Here is a 20,861-nt window from a genome sequence, read left to right as displayed (position 1 = left end):
CCATGTTGATCATAGTTACTTTTCAATTTGATTAAAATGCAGTTTAATCTGCCAGTGGTTTGCTCTTCCTGATGCAGAAATACTTAAAGGCACTGAGAAAATCCACACTCAATATTTCTGTGACCACATTTCAACTCTTTAATTGTCTACCAAAGCACTTCTGTGGTTCATCTTCTGTAATTCTAATTTACGCCACTCTTTGCCTTGGTCTTTTGTGTCCAATGTTTATGAAAACCCATTGACTTGGTGCCGGGTTATTAGTTTTCTTTCTAAATGTAGACGTGATGATGGGGAAGCTGGGAACTGTGCCGTGATCATTCCTTCTTTTACGGGAAAAAATAGTGGGTCTGTATTATTCTTCTGGGAAGTCAGGCTGGCTGGAAATAAAGTTGAGATGTGAAACTATTCTTCTTCTCTTCCAGGTGTTATTAATATGGTTAATGCAGGAGAGATGAATGGGTCTGGTAACCTGATGGATTTCCTCGATGAGCCTTTTCCTGATGTTGGGACCTATGAAGACTTCCATACCATTGACTGGTTAAGGGAAAAGTCACGTGACACGGATCGACATAGAAAGGTATGTAAATGAATAACTGAAAGAATGCATGAATGAAGGGAGAACATTTATTATGCCCCAATTATGTGCCAACCACCTAATCACTGGGGATACAAATACAAGAGCAATATAGTCCCTATCCTGTAGCAGCTTATGTCCGGATAGGAAGGAGACACTATCTAGAGTGTCTGAAAAGTCTTAATACAATTTTAAGATACTAAAACTTTCCACGCGTTGCTGTGTTTTTCTAATTAGTGCCATCGTTATAGGTTTAATTGACTCTTTTTTTTTTTTTTTTTTGGCGGGACAGTGAGGGTTAAGTGGCTTGCCCAGGGTCACACAGCTAGTAAGTGTCAAGTGTCTGAGGTCAGATTTGAACTCAGGTCCTCCTGAATCCAGGGCCACTGTGCCACCTAGCTGCCCTACTGATTCTTGTCTGGATTTAAAATTCCACATATTTAGTCCATAAGAGACTTCCTCTACCACCATATGATAATAGGAAATTGCATACTGTAGTTGTAGAAATGAAAACAAAAAAAATCCTTGCTTTTTTATTTTTAATCCTGTGTTTGCCTTATGTCTTTGGTTGCCACTTTATTTGATTTGTTCAAATTTAAAGCTGCACCAAGACTTTTGGGACACTCTGAAAAAGAGTGAAGTGGCCAAGGAAGGCTGTATTAACTTGGGAAGTTATGGGGATACTGAGTGGAGCTCTAGGAGAGTCGATTGACACAGTCTTTGCAGTCTTTGCAGAAGCAATGGTAGCATTGATTTGATTACTGCTACCAGATAAAGAGGTGGCAAGGGAGGGGTTGGGTCAGGACTTTTGTAGCAAGATGACAAAGAGATATATAATCGTACTGAAAGTAAAGTATTGCCTGTAAGGCCATGTGGCATTGCATTGGTTGATTTAGCAATCAGGACAGCATAACTCCGCAGAGGTAATTTCTAAGAATAAGTGGATTGTCACGCAGGTTATAAACTCAAGAGATTCAATGGCCTGGTGGGAGTAGCAATTGGTCAAAAGGATGGGGATCACAAACGTACACATATATTAGCTTTATTCATTCCAAGTCCAGAGTTCTTTTCTCTATTCTGTGATGTCTCTGATAATTCTACTAACTAAAATATTTGATTAAACAGGAAATTCCCTTCCCTGAATGTGGTTTACTGTAATTGGGTCTTTGGAAGTAGGGTACAAGGCATAATGGATAGAGAGCCAGCCTTGAAGCCCAGGAGAACAGGGTTTAGGTCCCCCCTGTGACATATACTGACTGTGTGACCCTGGGTCAACTTAACTTCTCGGTGCTCTAGGGCAGTGGGGTCAAACTCAAATAGAAATGAGGGGCCACTAAACCATACATAAGGATCCCTACAGGTCATATGTTGACTTAGAAAACCACACATGTTTATCTTTTAAAATTATTGTTTATTGACACATCTTTTATCAATATTATTGATACTTATTTATTATTTTCATCAGTAGATCAGCACATTCAAATCAAAGAGGAACTACATTTTAACCTGACTCAGGCCACACTCAGTAGTGTGTGGGCCACATGTGTTCTGTGGGTTTTGCATGTTTGACACCTCTATTTTAGGGAACACGCTAAGATTGTAAATTGAAGAGAAGGTGCCAACTTGCTCTGGTAACTGGAATTTTCTCACTAAGGATCTAGTGCCTATCTCTGGTATATTTCACTGACTTTATGAAATTAAACATTTATTTTTAATAAAGTAAAATAGCATTCTAAGGTATGTCCAAAGCAACTATTAACAAAATGTCATATAATTTCTGCTTGTTTTCAGATCACTAGCAAAAGCAAAGAATCCATATGGGAGTTCATCAAAAGCTTGTTGGACGCTTGGTCAGGATGGGTCGTGATGCTCCTCATTGGTCTTTTGGCAGGTGTGTTAATGGTGGTTTAAAACTCTTGCTTTCAGACACATATCATTTTATGGAATTTACCACAATGGAAGGGGGGATATCTTTATTTGATTCCATCCCAGAGAGTTTAATTACTTAAATAACAAAATGAATGAATTAAAGGGCTCACTTGTAATTTGGATTCATGGTATAAACCCCAAGGGTAGTGTTTTAGAGAGGGTCTTGTGTAACTGTAACATCAGTAAGACTTTTTTGCCATTGCATGGCTTTCCCCAATGTTGTCTTTATTTGGTGCACACTTTTCACCTCTCCTCCCACTTGTATATATTATGAGCAATATCATATGGGAAATATCATGGACCAAATAATATAATACATTTAGGATTGGCTTTTACTCATCATAATAGTCCCATGAAGGAAACAAATGGCCCAAGTCTCTGAGCATTCACAGGGTTGCTTAGCCATCCTTCTGAGTTGGAACTCTGAGGATGTCACCAAAAAACATGGGTTCAAGTTCTCTGGATCCATGGATGATTACTCTAGGATCCAAGATTTTGTAATAGGCACATTTTGTGAAACAATTATTTGATATTATTATTCAGCACCTGCCTTCTTATTTCAAACCCTCGATAGCATGTTGGCTATCCGTGTACCATTTTTTTTCTTTTTTCTTTTCTTTTTTTTTCTTTTAGGTTTGAGAGGTATTTTCATCAGGTTAAGCAGATCCCATTAAGGAAACACCTTCACTACTTTAGATAAGCAGCTATTCTGCCACGTATATACTCTTACTTACTCTCCCCTGATAGTGATTCTCGACCCCTAGCTGTTATTGTATAAATGACAAATTCCTGTTGCCCATTGCTTACTCTCAGCCACCTTACCTTATGCTCATAACATCCCATTCCACTGTGTTCTCTTGAATTTCTTCTCTGTAGTTAATAAACTTGCTTTCATTTCACTCTTTCCATCTTCTGGCATTCACTGAGACCTGGCTCCCTCCTGATGGTGCAGCCTCCCCGGACACCCTTTATATTACCAGTTGTATTTTCATTCAAACCTCTCCCCCTGATTTGCTGGTTGTCAAGGAGGAGTTAAAATACTTCTTGGGCTCCATTGCCCAAGATTCTACCTTTGCCACAATCATTCAGCAACCTCTCTTCCTGTGAGGTTCCTTCAGTCTATATCATCCAGACTGGATTCTTCTTCTTCTTCTTTTTTTTTTTTTAAATTGAGGCAGTTGGGATTAAGTGACTTGCCCAGGGTCACACAGCTAGTAAGTGTTAAGTGTCTGAGGCCAGATTTGAACTCAGGTACTCCTGACTCCAGGGCCGGTGCTCTATCCACTGAGCCATCTAGCTGCCCCTAGACTGGATTCTTATAGCTGTTATCTGTTGACCCCAAAGAAATTCTTCTTCCTTCTTAAATTAGTTAAGTGACTGCTTCATGGCCTTTCTTTCCTTCCTGCTTTCTGCTCTTATACCAGGGAACTTCAATATACACATTGATAATCTCTCAAACACCCAAACTTCCCAGTGCCTCAATTTATTAATTTCTCATGATCTGTTCCTGCACTCCCACTCAGGTACACACTGTGATAGTCATTTTTCTTTTTGCTAATCATGTCTTGCCAAATCCTAGCCTTGCATGACTCCAGTCATCTGCTGCCTTTGCTCCTGTTTGTGTCCTGCTGGACAAAGTCATGAAACCATGCTGACTGGATCCACTACAAGTTTTGGTTGGTTACATTGTCTCAGTTGGGCCCTCGCTGGATGAGGCCATCCTTTTTTCTGCCTCCTAAGCCATTCACTATTCCACTCAACACAGGATTTCCCAAACATTTTCATTGTTCCTCAGACCTCCTGTGGTACCCCTCCTCCACCCTCTGAAAATATTGAGGCCATGTTAGCACCATTTTGCTGTCTCTTTTCCTCTCCTCATCTCACATCATCAGATGTTTCCTCACCTCCCACCCCATCTCCTGCTCCACTCCTATCTCACATAAAGAGGAGGCCTTTCTTCTTACCAGCACCTCCACATGTAGGATTTCAATCCTTCCCATCTTCTCCAGCAGATTGCTCCCTCTACCATCTCTACTCTCTTACTAATTTTCACTAATCTTTCTCCTTGTCTATTGGATACATTCCTGCTGCCTACAGACATGCCTCTCTCTTGCCTATCCTTTAAAAAAAACACCCTCATTTGATTCATCCACACTCAATAGCTAATGTTCTGTACATGTTCTCCCTTTCATAAGTAAACCCCTTGAGAAAGCCATCTACAGCAGAGGCTTGAACTTTCTCTCTCCTCTTCCTGTCTTCTAAATTCTCTGCATTCTCTTTCTAACCTAACCTCGTTATTCAACTGAAACTGCTCTCTCCAGAGTTACCAATGATCTTTTCTTTAAAAGATGATAGGATCTTTTCCTTTTATTAAATGAAATTCTAGGGGGCAGCTAGGTGGTGCAGTGGATAAAGTACCAGCCCTGGATTCTGAGTTCAAATCTGGCCTCAGACACTTGACACTAGCAGTGTGACCCTGGGCAAGTCACTTAACCCTCATTGCCCTGCAAATGAATGAATGAATGAATAAATAAACAAAATTTTTTTATCATAAGCTTAATTAACAGCAAACATAAATACTTCAGCATACAAATATAACACTTCTGCTCTCCTCTTGGCAGAAATGTAGAGGTCACGTTATTGGCCTTGACTCTCCCCAGAACTGAAAAGTTAAGGTTTTTATTTTTTATTTAGTTTTCATTAATAGTATTTATTTTTTTCCAATTACATGTAAAGATTGATGTGGACTCTTCCCTTAGACTAGTAGCTCCTTGAAAGCATATACTATCATTTAGCTTTTTTTTTTTTATCCCCAGCTATAGCACTGTGCTTGGTACATAGTAGGTACTTAATGTTTATTGACTAAATGTCTCCTTACTTTTACCCTTCTACCCCTGTGACCAAGATGAGACCTCAATTCTAAAATGACAGTCAGTGGGAAAAAGAAATTAGGTATGTGAAATTTAAAATCTTTTTAGCCAGCCTTGTTAGCATACATCTATTAAGAAACATGTAAGAAGTTTGAGTGGTAGTTGATGGAGAATTGTACTATAGAGCAGGAATCAATTTATTTGGGCTTTTATGTATCTATGTGTGTTTATATACATACACACAGCCATATATACATATGTACATATATATATATTCTTATTAAAGAATAGATTTATACAATATAGTACAATATGTTTCTTGGTCGAGGAGAATAAGGAATAATTTGGGAAATTAAGAAAACTGACCCTAGATCCTCCTGGAATCTAACCTGACCAGATCCTGGACCTCTGAATTACTTTGCAACTACAAATATCTGCGATTTCATCCAATAAGCACTTATCATTTACTATGTATTTGTGCTAGACCCTGGGGAAACTTGCCTGTGCTTTTGCTAGACATTGTACTATGTCTATGTAGTGTACTATGTGTACATTTTACTGGATATACAGTGTACTATGCAAGACATTGGGACTAGAAAGACAAATATAAACAGTTTCCGCCTTCAAGGACCTTATGGTCTGCTGGGGAAGATGTAGTATGTTTAAAATGAATAGTAGATGAAATAGAGTGATGGGGGTGGGGATGGGCAGAAACAAGTGGGAGAGTCAGAAAAGAAAAAGAAATGGGAATACTCTATGAAGTAACTCTAATTGCAACTTATTTATATGCCTGCCAGACTTGTGTGACTTTCCTCTTTGTTCCTGTAAATTCTTTACTCAGTAGCCACCCAATTTCTAGGGGCCTTCCTTTAGTTCTCCAGAGGTTGCATAGATATTAAGGCAAGACCTAAAATGTCCATTGGTTATCCTTCCTTCTCCCCATATGAGCAGTTAATCTGCTCATATTTATTAAGCACCTACTATGTGCCAGGTACTATGCTAAGCACAAAGAAAGACAAAGGACAGTCCCTACTCTCCAGAGACTTAGTGCACTCCCCCCTTTTTCCAGTCATCAGTATGTCTGATCAGTATGTGCCTTTTGCTCTCTCCTGCACAAGTCTTTGCAATACATCGCAATCCACTCATCCAAACTCTCCATTGCCTTTTAGTTGAACCTTAATTTTAATTCCTCTGAGAATATGGTATTCTGGGAGGTGCAACCATACAGCTCTGAGTCTGAGGACTATTTCTCTGTTACCCAGTATTTTGTTACTTGGCACATTCTATGAACCCGTTCTTTGATAAGAAGAGGTTTTGTATCTGGTTTCTTACCAGAGCCATGACAACACCTGTTGAAGAGGACAAAAATATTACATTAATATTTTAAATTTTTAAAAAATGGAGTAGCTTTAGAACAAGGGATAGCTGTGAATTGGACAATAAAGGTGATGGAAATATTTTATCCAGTTGAATTTAATGCAAAGTGAAAACCCGTGATTTTTGCCTCATACCTCTTCCTGACAGGTGGGCAGGTTTGGAAGCAGAGCCAGAAGGATGATCCATTGACTTGGTCCTTTCTCCAGTCAGCATTCCTTGTTGATGGATCAAACATCATTTATATTCAAGCTTACTTTTGTTTGAATGGGGTAGCTTTTAAAGGGTTTTCCTCATGATCCTCAGGCAAGCTATGGGGAAACTAACCACTAGATGTCACTGTTGTGCCACAAAAAGAGAGCTGGTGTAGCACTTTCCCAGTAGAGCATGGAAGGCATTTCAATGAAATTTTGGCTTAGGGTACATGTTGAAAACGTGACCAGAAACCCCTTTTTTACATTTAGTACAATGAAAACAGAAATACCTCATCAGCATGATGATGCCTGTGTGGAGCCTGGAATATGTTGTCTTCTGAGGTAATACATTAGGGAAAAAGCATCTGAGGAATTGAATTAAATTGGCAAAATTAGCTTCTAAAATCCCACCCTCTATAAAGGCTTCTACAGGAAGCCTTTCCCAATTCCCTTGAATGATAGTGTTTCCTCTGTTGATTATCTCCAAATTGTCCCCTATAGAGCTTTTGGGTACATAGTTGTTTGCATGTTGTATTGCATTTTGTACATATAATTTGCACATATATAAAATTATAAAATATTCTATATGTGTACATGTATGTATATACACACATGTGTGTATATGCATACACACATATTATACACACACCCACCCATCCACCCTCCTTTTCCTCTTTCTGTATTCCCAGCTCTTACCTGGCACATAATAGGTGCTTAATCAGTGTTTTTGTTTTTGTTTTTTATTGACTGATAGGTGACATTTCCATGTCAACTTAAGGTTTAGAAAGCACTTTACACATGTTTCAAAGTGGAATACCTCTTCCTTTCTTGGTGCACTACTAATGCTCAGACTGTTACAGTCCAAGCTGATTCACAGGCCGTATTTTCCTGTTCGATAACACTAGAAGCTCATTTTTCTTGACTTCGGGCTGCTCCTTATGAATAAAATGATTTCCTTCCTTCAGGAACTTTGGCCGGAGTTATAGATTTAGCTGTGGACTGGATGACAGATCTAAAAGAGGGCGTTTGCCTGTCTGCATTTTGGTACAGCCATGAACAGTGCTGCTGGACATCCAATGAGACCACTTTTGAGGACAGGGACAAGTGTCCGTTGTGGCAAAAATGGTCCGAGCTTCTGGTAAATCAGTCAGAGGTACGTGCCCAAGTTAGATTTTTGGTTAAAAGACAGAAGACCGATTTAGAACTGTTCTTGTGATTTTCTTTCTTCTTCTTTAGATTGAGATAAAGCACCTTCACGTGTTGGTTTCTACATTAGTCCATGGCCTTCCTTGTTTAATACTCAGGCTACATGTTTTTGTTTTTTTCCCCCCATGTTCATGTCTTTGCTGATATAAGCCAGATTTTAGTTGAAAATCCCTTCATGAATGCCTTATATATGTGGGCATTTGTGTAGAGATGTTAATCATATCTATATATTTAATATATTCATGCATATATGTGTGTGTATCTCTAATACCTAACACCTCTCTGTCTCTCTGTCTCTCTGTCTCTCTGTCTCTGTCTCTCTGTCTCTGTCTCTGTCTCTCTCTCTCTCTCTCTCTCTCTCTCTCTCTCTCTCTCTGTGTTACTATATCTATTTCTGTCTTCATAAATACTCCATAAAAAGGATTCCTGGTTTCATTGGTGAAGATGCTCTTTTACCTTCTTAACAACCCTTCTATTCTTTAGTAAGCTGTCTTTGTAAGCTGCTTTGGCCAAACCTTGTGACCAGTCTCTTCCAACTTTGACTAAGCTGTTTCTTGAATGATGGACAGCCATCCCCTCCTACCCCTTGCCTATATTCCCTTCCTGGTTTGATAGGACTTGCTAGAGTGTGTCTTCTGCTCTCATAGCCTTTAAAAGTGCCACATCTGTGCTAAGATTAAGAATTTACTAGAAGATTTATATATAAATCAATGTAATGCACACATATGAACAAGTTTATAAACATAGAAATGCACATACATACATATGTATAACTGTATACATACAAGTATGTAATGCATATGTACCAGTGTTTATGGAATACTCTGTATAGGTGATTCCCACAGAACACATCTGTGTGTCTTTATACATGTGCACAGTGTGTATGTACTCATGTATTAGACACATGTTATATACATGGATATGTATTTATTTATCAATGGACTTTCTTCCTTGGGTGTTTTATATACCATTGAAATTACAGGTATAGTCCAGAAAAACAAACAAAGGTGTACATTTTTATCCTTGATTTTCTTATCAAGGAGCTTTTCAGTTATGTGGAAGAACTATTGTTATCCTATGGGATCCTAACCTGGAACAAGACATAAAGATAATTTTATAAATCTCTTATTTTCCATGCTTACAGTAGAGGAGTGATTTGTGGATGTATGATGACAGGAAAATTGATTGATGGGTCCTGTGGAAATATGACTTAAAATGAAAGAACTGAAACTTTAGTTGGGAGGCTTCACATAACCTTTATCAAAGAAAGGCAAGCATAAAAAGATATATATGTCAGTTGAGTTCTAATTCAACTCACAATTTTTACATGGTCATATATATCTATTCATATATATGTGCTTATTTTCAAATCACATATACAGTATATATCTATATTTGTATAACCCAATATAAACATACTTACATAAAATTATAGTTATAAAGTTTTAGAGATTATATTACATATTAAAAGAGAAATATGTATATACATGTACTCACAATGTATATCTGTATACATATAAACGAATATATGCACATATATATACACATATGTATCTATATACATATATGTGCCCTTGAGAGACCAGGAACCCAGAGAAGGACTAGAGTTGGTTGTTAATATTCACATTAGAAGTAATTTGAAGAATACTTAAAAAGTAACTTCTGGGGGGGCTTTTAGGTGGCACAGTGGATAGAGCACTGGCTTTGGATTCAGGAAGACCTGAGTTCAAATGTGGCCTCAGACACTTGACACTAGCTGTGTAACCCTGGGCAAGTCACTTAATCCTCATTGCCCCGCAAAAAACAAAACAAAAATGAAAAACAAAAACAAAAAGGTAACTGTTCTTCAAGGGGTAATCTATGCAGACTTTATTTTTCTTATGTCTGATTGATTTGCCATATCTGAAGACATTTGGAAGGTAATTTGTCATTTTGCTAAACCCCTTTCCCTATGGTTTTCTGTATTGATTTCTTCAAGTCCATTAAATAGACTTGGCTCATGAAATCTCACCCATCCACCATGCCTCTGTATGTACAAAAATAGATACTTGATTTGCGTTGATGAGAGAATCTCATGTATTTTGGGAATACTCTCTGGTCACCTTTTTGACCCTCTTTAAAGATTATGCTACAAGTGTAATGGATGAATCTTAATTATAGTGAGGCAGTTTCTTTTCCTCCAAAAAGGATATTTTAAAGTTTATATATATATATATATATATATATATGTATATATACACATATATGTATACACACATATATATATTACATATATGTACATACTCACATGTGTGTATAAATTCAACAGGATTCAACATATAAATTCAACCTAAATTCAGCATGAGTGTGTGTATGTCTGACTGTATGTATTTGTATTGATAGAACAATCTAATACATCACCTCTGTGTACATGTGTAGCCATGTTGGCTATAGAACTATTTTTTGTGTGTTCTCACTCCATTTTTATCCCCCAGACCAGCTAACCAGAGAATCAGTGAAACTTAAGGCTGGGGGCAAGGGGAGTGTCACATAAAAGTAATCCCTGACCACAGGCTCTTTTGTGCTGTTTCCATGACAACAAAAGGAATAATTGTACTCATAAACTGTCCCCTCTATAGATTTGAACACGTTGTTTGAAATAAATGGTTGAATGAATGGGCCATCCAATTCAGTTCTTAAAACACTGGAAGCCCTGCTTTTATTCAGAAATGTCCTCTTTTCCAAAATGGTTGCCTGCTGTTGTGTAGACGTGGCCTCAATGAATGCTGAAAGAAATGATCTATTTTATAGTAGACAAAACAAATCTGCTGTGAACTGGAAGGCAGAATTTTTCTGGTTTATTCCTTCCACAAACATTTGTAAAAGTTATGATTAGAGCAAACAGTGTAATTCACTCTTTCCGTGACCAGATATCCTGCATAGCAGCAGGCCACTATAAACAGCACATGTAAAAACCTTGCATTATATTCACATATGAGGGTCTTCCCCTCCCAGATTGAATTTTTTTAATTTTGACTAGGTTAAAAGAGGCCATTTTTTACCTCATTTCTTACTTAGCCTTAATCACTGAATGGGCATTGCCTCAGACAAACTCAAGGTCTCCTACTGCATCCAGGGCCATCTGCAGTCGTCCTGATCTATATCTTGCCACTGGACCCAGATGGCTCTGGAGGAAAGAGTGAGTCTGATGATGAAATTGCACAGCCCTCTCTCACTTAAATCCAATTCACTTGCAAGTCAGGACATCACCTTCCTGCTGTTATTGGTCCTCTTCGAGAACAAAGGACAAACAACAACAACCAATAGGAATGATGGGTAAAATTAACACGTCACTTTTATTCTGTAGAATAAAGAGTAAATGAATATAGACAAAATGAAAATAAAAATATATTATTATAAATAAATGTGGATAAAATGAAAACAAATATAGAAAAAAGTATATAAATATACAATAAGGGTTCTCAACCTTTCATCCATAGGCCACAGATTTTAGGGAGTCTGTCAGCTTGGATGGGAAAAAAATCTTTATTTTTACTAGCCTTTAACTAAAATTTAGCATTTCCTTCAGTTATTTAAAAACTTTTTTTTTGAGGGGAAGTCCGTAGCAGACTTCACCAGATTGCCAAGGCAGTCCATGAGATAAAACAGGTTAAGGACACCTGCATGGAACATTAACAGAACCTGGCCGGGTTCCCCATGACTTTGATGTTGGTCAATAATAAGGTATATTGCTTTAGACTTTACAATGTCTGATGTTAGGTTTCTTGTTTTGTTTTCATTTGTTTAGGGTGCCAGTGCTTACATTTTGAACTACTTTCTGTACATTCTATGGGCTCTGTCTTTTGCGTTTTTGGCTGTCTCCTTAGTCAGGGTGTTTGCACCATATGCCTGTGGCTCTGGTATTCCGGAGGTGAGTTACTTTTTAGCTTTATATACTTTTAATAGTTTTTTTTTTTAAGCACAGGTAAGTGAAAGCCTGTCTGACAGACGTAAGTCACATGGCCTTTGGAAACTAGAGCTCATAAACAACAAAAACACACATGGCAAAGGAATAACTCATAAATAAAACCATGATGTAATGTAAGCCAAAGAAATAAATTACTGCTAAGAAATCTTAGCTGGTGACAAAGTGTATTTTCCATATTTTGCTGTGTCAATGACAAGGTAATCACAGTATTTCTTTTTTTTTTTAAAGTCAGTGTTCAGGCTATGTGCTGTATAGGTATGTATAAATATTTTGAATTCCTGTAAGTTTTCATCACTTACATATGACTTTGTTCAGAGGAAGTGACATTATGAATTATGGTTGATATCTGAAACTAGAACCCTAGGCCAAGGGGGAACAAAATCAGAAAAGTAGCAAAGTAATAAATAAAAATAGTTCTAAATGTACAAATCTGTAGAAGTGACCAAGAAAGAAAAGGCTTGAAGAGGAATAAACACCCATGCCCCCCAAAACATGACAGTGTTGTTTTCTCCATAATCTCCCAAGTTAGCAAAACTGTGGGGGGAGGAAATTCCTAAAAATTCGACTTGTTTTCTTTGGTTTCAAAGGGTAGGATTAGGATAAGGGATAAATATTCAAAAGAGGAAGGTTTATATTTGATATTAGCAGAAAACAAAGTGTTGTAGTGAATTTGAAAAAAAAAAAAAGTGGTAACAGGATAATTATATGACCTTAGAAGAATCATTGGAATCATCCAGTCTGTTGAAAAACATCAGTATCCTACTTGATCCAATTGTTAAAGAGTTGACAAATTAGCTCGAAGTTCTGGCTTAAAGGGACTGTCACAGTTCTAATATGAAGAGTCAAAAGACAATGATAAAGACAAGGGAGGAAGTGTCTAATTTTTCACAGATTAGAATTACAAAGGAATGGAATTATCTAGGTACTTTGTATTGAAATGGTTAGCATAGATTTATTTTTTAAAATAGTGTTTTCTTTTTTCCAGTTACATGTAAAGACAAATTTTAACATGCATTTTTAAAACAAATTTTGAATTCCAAATTTTCTCCCTCCTTCCTTTGCCTCCCCTCTCCTCAAGATAGTAAGCAAATTTATATAGGTTATAGATGTGCAATAAGGTTAACATAGATCATGCAAATGGAAGAAAAAGACTTCCCAGTAATGGTAAATGCATACATAGGTGGGGTTTTGTTATCAAGGCCCAATGGATATCAAAGGAACTTTATAGCCCAGTTTATAGACACAAGGATCAAAGACAAAATATCAAAACAAGCAAGGCATAGAAAGAAGGTCACTGCAATCCAAGAATAAGCATATTATGATATTTCAAGCTATAGAAAGGTGGCAGTTGAGAAAGGGATCACAAGATGAAAGAGGTAACAGAAATCTTGGTTATTACAAAAGGTCAGTTCACTAAGGCTTTCCTTTTCAGGTGTGTAATTTAAACAAAAGACAGTTTTTATCAGCAGAGATGCCACAAAGGAATGGGAATTGCTGAAAGAGCCTTTCCCAAACCCACAATATCATTTTAGGGATGACATTGACAAACATCAAGAGGAGGCAGGCTAGGGTGATGAGCGATCTATAGATTGCATGTACATTGGTTGAGAGAACTAGAGATGTTTAACCTATTTATGTAGGGAAAAAAAATCCCTACCAATTAGACTTGTTCGTCTCTGAAGGCAGAAACAGGGTAAAGGGTAGATATTAGAAAGAGGAAGGGTTATATTTGATGTTAGCAGACATTTTCTAACAATTTCAGCAAGTCAAATGTGAGACTTCATTGGGATGTGATGGGTTAAAATCAATTCCCTTCAGGTCAAACATTTTATGCCAGATACTGTTTGGGAGCTGAAGATACAATGCAAAAATAGAAAGAGTCTCTGCTTTTGAGAAGCATACATTTTATTGGAGGTTTTCATGCAAAAGGTGAATGACCTCTTGTTGGGTATGTTGTAGAGAAAATGATTAAGTAAAAGTTGTACCAAATGTTCTCTAAGATCCCCTCCAATTCTGATATTTTATGATTCTGAATGTCTAATATTGTTATAAGAGTACTAAAGAACCAAACCTTATGCATAACAGTGTTTCTGTGGGAAAATCCCTCCAAGGGCTAGGCTCACACATCTCAGGGGCTCAGTAGTGGTATTGAGTACACATTCTCTACTGGTTAGTCCGTGCTAACAGGAAACTCTATTGATAGTGGTTCCGTGACAGGTACATGCTCCAGCTCAGAAGCTGGGGTAGAAATAACAGGCATGGGGGCAGCTAGTTGACACAAAGGTTAAAGCACCAGCCCTGGATTCAGGAGGACCTGAGTTCAAATCCAGCTTTAGACACTTAATACTTACTAGCTGTGTGACCCTGAGCAAATCACTTAACCCTCATTGCCCTGTGAAAGCAAGAAAGCAAGCAAGGAAGGAAGGAAGGAAAGAAGAAAGAAAGAGAGAGATAGAAAGAAAGAAAGAAAGAAAGAAAGAAAGAAAGAAAGAAAGAAAGAAAGAAAGAAAGAAAGAAAGAAAAAAGGCATTCTGATAATAAAGGGATGAAGAGTTATGTATACATTCCCATCAATATAAGTGCTAGTGTCAAAGGGAAATAATCAACGGATTAGAAGGCTCTCTCTTATTTTCCATTGCTCATGGGCTGTGGATGCCAGTATCTTTGAGTAAGCAAGAAAAAAAGCAAATTTGAGTAGACTCAGGCTATTAAAACAACAGTAACAACAACAGAATTGGAACTCAAGTGTATACAACTTGGACTCTAGAATGAGGAGAATAATGGAACTAACTGATTTGGGTGGGGTTAAGATGGGGTGGGGGAGTGAAGTAAATGGTTAGAGAGAAGAAAAGAATAAATAATACCAGGACTGGGGAGTTGCAGTAATTGGGGGTGGGATTCAAAGGGAGGAATAATTTGGGGGATTAACTTGGTCTCTTCCTCTGTATATCACCAGTCCTTCCATTGTGGAGCAGTGTGAGGTTGAGAGGGACAGTCTACTTAACATCCAGGTGGTCAAAGAAGGATGAGAATTGAGAAAAGGCCATTAGATGTGGCAATCAAGAGAAAGTAACTTTGGAGAGAACAGTTTCTGTTGAGTGAAGTCAGAAACTACATTGTAAAGAGTTAAGAAGAGAAAAAGATGAAAGGAAGTAGATTTTAGCCACAAAAGGGCAGAGAGATAGGGAAGAGTAGCTGGCAAGGATGGATGAATCAAGGGTAGGTTTTTTGAGAATGAAGAGAAACGGACACGTTTTTAGGCAATAGGGAAAGAGCCAGTACTCAGGAAGAGACTGGAGAAAAATGAGAGAGTGGTATGATTAATTCATTTGTTTTATAGGGCATTAACTGAATTCCATTTAAGCTGGTCTCTTGCATTTTGGTTTAGTTTCATGGAGAGCCAACTGATTCATAGTTTATTTGATCTTACTTTTGTTTTATATAAATTCTGCTGGAAATATTGATGCATCTTCTTAAGAACATTTATGTCTTAACAAGTTTCACTTTGTACTTTCCTCCCTTTTCCATAGACCTGGTCTCCAGGTGTTTTGAGGTTGGTTTCCTAGTGACAACACCTTTCCTAGAATTACTATTTCCTTTTTCTCTCCTTTTTAAGTTAGGAGATATTGATGTACATTTGGGTATTGATTGATGTTAATAAATCCTGTGAAGTGGTGACATGGCTCGAATTAACACTATCATAAATGTGATAATCCAGTCCAATGGAACTATGCTGTGAGAATTCAAATGATGCAACCACTTAGGGGTATTCCTTATTCGCAATAATCAGGACCTACTTCTTACTATAAATATTCCCCTCCAGCCTCCCAGCAGTGTCTCTTGAGACCAAGTATGAATAGTTGTAAGGAAATTATTTAGTAATTATTGTTGAAGGTCTTTCTATAATAAGTCATATAATAAAATTGAATTGTTAAGCCTCTAGTCTGGTCCCTTATCACTCTTTTAATTTTGAAGACTCTTATGTTCTCATCTCAGCTGACATAATCAAATTTTCCCAAACTGATGAAATTAAAATATAAGCCAATCTAAACTTAATTCTAAGTCTGGTGAATAAAAAGAATAATCCTTTATAGATGGGTTTTGTAGCCCCAGCTGTCTGTGAGATTACGGCATGTATGTACATCTATAACCTGATCTGTGAGCTGCTAGTTCCTTCGCAGTCAAGGATGTGAAGGGCTTATCCATCTCTGTATTCATTACTTCACTGAAGTCTTCTCTCACTGTCTATCCCCAAATATGTGAATTTTTTCCCAAAGGTTTAATGTAGCTATGTTCCTAATTGGGCACTAGAAGCCTATATTGAATTTAAGATGGTCTATTCATCTCGTTATTGCTTTTAACAAAGACATAGCATCTGTTAGGATCTCTGTTTCAAGCCCATCATTTGGGAAATTTTTAGCAGTAAGTATGATGCTACATCTTGCTTTTGGGGCCCCTGCAACAAGGGATTGATGCTTAAATCAAAAGCATCAAATGTAATTTGATTCAGAAGCTTTCTGTGCATTTGTTGTGACATGTTTGCAAATAAGTCTTTCCTTTCCTGGTAATTTTTTCCATCTATTCCTTTTTTTATTGACTTTCCTAGACCATAGTTGGTGCTTGCAGGCATTTTTGTGCTCTGTACTTATGATAAAACTTTTTGTAGTGAAACTATTTGTTAGCCCTCAGATGTAGTTCTGTCTCTAGAACCAAAATATTAGAAGCTGAACTTCTGAACCAGAATGATTACTAAAAGTAATTTCCCATCACTACTGCCTGTGAACCACCACCATCACCTCCTCTGATATTTAAACTGTGGCAGGAAATCTTGGATGTATGACAAAGCTTTTGTAGAAAAGCAAAAAATAACCCCAAATTGAGGAAAATATGGAACCTAGGGATCAGGTTTCTTATTCAAGAATGTCCATGAAAATGAAGCACAAAGAAATATTCTATAAATCAAACCATAGCTATACACCGAATCTCTAAGTTGTAAGTGCCCAACCTACTTGTATCCTTTATATACAAACTATTACCGTAGCGCCCAGAGAAACTCCCCTTTGACTTCTTACTACTTAGAAGTCCCCTCCCTTCTTTCCCTCCTTCTCTGACCACTCTTTTCTCCTTGATAAATTTTTCTCTTTAGGTTTTTGCTACTCTCTGCCGGTTTTCCTCCTACCTATCTAACCACTCTTTCTCAATCTCTCAATTTGCTGAATCTTCATCTAGGTCACTCCACTAATTGTGAGGGTCCCACAGGGCTCTGTCTTGGACCCTCCTCTCTTCTCTCTCTATGCTGTTCTACTTGGTAATGTCATCAGCTCCTGTGGATTCAATGATCATCTCTGCAGAAGATTCTCACATCTTCTTATGCAACCCTAACCTCTTGGTCTTATGTCTCCAACATCTTAAAACCATTATGTCCAAAACTGAACTCATCTTTTCCTTAGAACTCTTCCCTGTTCCAGATTTCCTTATTACCACCCAGGCTTGCAACTGAAATGTTATCCATGACTCCTCGCTTTGTCTTACCCCTCCGTTTCCAATCTGTTGCCGAGTCATTCATTTGACCTTCATAGCATTTCTCAAATACACCCCCTTCTCTTCGGTCATATAGCCACCACTCTGGTATAGGCCCTTATCATGTCACACCTGGATTGTTGCACGAGCCTGCTGGTTGGTCTTCCTGCCGTGAGTCTCTTCACAGTCCATAAACTTTGGTAGCTCTCTGTCACTTCCAATATAAAATCCTCTGTTTGGTATCCAAAGCCTTTAGTTACCTACCTGGCTCTCACCTTTTTAGTCTTCTTACACCTCACTCCTCTACCCACCACATACTCCCTAATGCATTGACCCTGGCTTCCTTGCTGTTCTCTGAACAAGGGACCCTATCTCTCAACTCTGGGTGTTTTCGCTGGCAAAGTTTTTCCTTTTGTCCCCCTGCTGACTTTCCTCCCTTCCTTCAAGTTCCTTGCTAAAATCCCACCTTCTACAGGAAGCCTTTCCCAATTCTTCCTAATTATGATAGTATTTCTCTGCTGATTATTGCCTATTTATCCTGCATATAACTTGTTTGTTCATGGCTGTTTGTATGTTGTCTCCCCAATTAGTCTGTGAGTTCCTTGAGAGTAGAAACTGTATTTTACCTTTGTTTTTATCCCTACTGCTCAGCATAGTGCCTGGCACATAGCAGGTACTTAATAAATATTTTACTGACTCTGTGCAAAGCATTGGGGAGCATACAGATAGGAAAATAAAACAATTCCTCCTTTCAAGGAGTTCATGTTCTAATCAGGGAGAAAATACATGTAGAATATTTTGGCTGCGAATCAGATGAAAAGGTTCCCGTGGTTCTTAGGGTGTAGCAGCAAGGCAGATGTTAATGCATCTTCTTTAATGTCACTTCCACTGACAAAATGATATCAGTTTCTGATGTTGAACCAGTTGACAGTGCTAAGGACTTTGGTGGCAAGAACTTTTTCCCTTGGGTCTTCACCTGGAGGAGTAGTGGAATGGAAGCAGTGCTGTTCCCATGACTAAGGATTTATTTGTCACTAGAATTTGCAAATGCTCTATAGTTCTCAGACCACAGTCATTTGAAATTTGTAAATTCTTAAACTCTCATTTTTCTGAAAAACTATTAGTCCTTTATAGTTTTTTTGTGTGTATGTCTCAGAAAAGGAACTAGTAACTATAAAGGACCTATGAAGGAAGGAAGATACTAACCATCTTCAGAGAAACATGGTGGCCTTCTCTAGTGCTGGGAGGGAGACAGACCAGAAGTTAAGATGTAACTAAAAATTAAATTTAAAAAAGGAACTAGGGAGAGTCAATAAAAACATTATTAGCAATAAGACACCAGGAAGAAATAGATTTACCACGAAATTTTATACAGACAATTCTGAGGAATATTTAAAAATTGTTTTCCAGAAATATGCAATGGTATTTCACTGGTTTGGAAAATCCCCAAATCATGGATAAAGATAGATGCCTTAGCTGTGTTTTTTTCACGTGTAACAGAATCCTACCAAAACCTTAGAATCAAGAGCTGGGAAGAGCACCTACTATATGCCAGCGAGTTCCTGCCCTCAAGGAGGACATTCTGTTGAAGAATTTGCATTCCATATCTCCTCTCTAGACCATCTTCCATTTAATCTAGGGGTTCTTAATCTTTTTTCTCTCAGAAACTCTTTTGTCTTTTGAAACCTATGGAATTATCTGAATCAAATTTTTAAGTGCATAAAATAAGCTACATAGGATTGCAAAGGAAACCAAATTTATTGCAATGTAATTATCAAAATTAAAGTCCTTTGCAAACCTCAAAGTGCTATGCAAATGCTAGCTATTATCATTATATTGTTATATTATACTATTATGATATGTTAATTATATTGTTAATGATACTGTATTAATAATAAGGTAATTAATTCTCGTTATAAATAGCTTAAGATATACTCAAGAGCAAATTATCTTGAGTCTTTAGTCTTGTTAATCAAAGCAGTGATACAGAGTTCTCTAGTCTCTTCCTATTGCTCTCTCCACCAGCAGTTGATGTGAGACATCATCTCCAATTACACAGCATACCATTTGATGTTCCCAGATCCCTTTTCCCCCCAGATCCTTTTAAAAGAAATAAAGCTTTGACAAATATTCTGCAAATTGGGATGGATTTGAAATTAATTACACAAAATCAGAATTTGAGTCTCTGCTAAATTCACAGTCAAGCTGTTTATTGGATCTTGGTGACTCCTGGCAATAAATGTCATTTTCTCTAGTTCGATTAGACAGCTATGCTAATTTATTTTATAGAATTTTAAAAGTACTGGTAAACTCTCTTAATGTCATGAATCAGATAATTCACATGCTGAAATTGTCCCAATTTGGATTTCTCTTTCAAAACGATACCATTACAACATTCAGATCCTTAAAATACAATATGCTCATTTAATAATAGATTTGGAAATTTTGTTGAGGACATTTGGTAGAATTATCTCTCCCAGGAAATAATCCCTTCTACATTATCCCTGAAAGATGCTTGTCAGATATCTACAATGCTTGTCCTAGTTATATATACTGATGGACCAGCCAAATGGACCATATCCATCATAGTTTGAGCAATAGATATTCCCTATCCGCGTGCTTTTTCCTATGTTAATTTATAATGATATTAACAAGCTAATAGCATATTTGGAAAGCATGATCTTACACATTATCTCATTTGATGCTCACATCATCTCTGTTAGGTAGGTCCATTTTTCAGATGCAGTAGTTGAGGCTGAGAGAGAGGCTTATTTCCAGAATCACACAGCTGGTGTCTAAAGGATAATATAAATCCAGGTTTTCCCAACTTCAAGTTCACTAGTCTATTCTTTATTCCATACTGCCCAAATCTTTTGAATGATTAGGAGGCACTATATGGGGCTGATACAATCAACACAATGTTATTTGTAGAGTGGATTATCTGTAGGACCTTATTACCTTTAAAGAATTCCTCTTTCATTGGGACTTTCTGATGGACTTTTGACCAGCACACATTCGTTTATTAAGTGCCTACTAAATGCTAGGCACTGTGCTAAGTATTGGGGATGCAAAGACAAAAGTGAAATGATTCTTGTCCTGGGAGCTTATCTTCTAATGTGAAAGCTGGCATGTATGTATATGTAGAGAGACTGTCTGAGGCACCCTATGTTTGTACCAGACCCTGTAACACGTGTATAAATACACACATGTGTTCACACACATATATA

The 20,861-nt window shown here is 37.5% G+C and overlaps 1 protein-coding gene across 3 annotated transcripts in view; it reads left to right on the top strand.

The window, feature by feature from the left end:
• The window catches only part of CLCN4 (chloride voltage-gated channel 4), a 99,670-nt gene that overhangs the window by 30,912 nt on the left and 47,897 nt on the right, over positions 1–20,861 (top strand). For all 3 annotated transcript variants that reach the window (XM_043992560.1, XM_043992558.1, XM_043992559.1), the window contains 4 exons: positions 423–577; positions 2,366–2,465; positions 7,907–8,094; positions 11,935–12,057. In XM_043992560.1, the coding sequence (XP_043848495.1) occupies positions 434–577; positions 2,366–2,465; positions 7,907–8,094; positions 11,935–12,057 (555 nt within the window). In that variant the 5' untranslated portion in view covers positions 423–433. The remainder of the gene's footprint in view (positions 1–422; positions 578–2,365; positions 2,466–7,906; positions 8,095–11,934; positions 12,058–20,861) is intronic.

This window comes from Dromiciops gliroides, chromosome 3 (assembly GCF_019393635.1).
Source record: "Dromiciops gliroides isolate mDroGli1 chromosome 3, mDroGli1.pri, whole genome shotgun sequence".
Lineage (NCBI taxonomy): Eukaryota > Metazoa > Chordata > Mammalia > Microbiotheria > Microbiotheriidae > Dromiciops > Dromiciops gliroides.
Note: the sequence above shows the minus strand (reverse complement) of the source record. Positions and strands in the feature narration are given on the sequence as shown.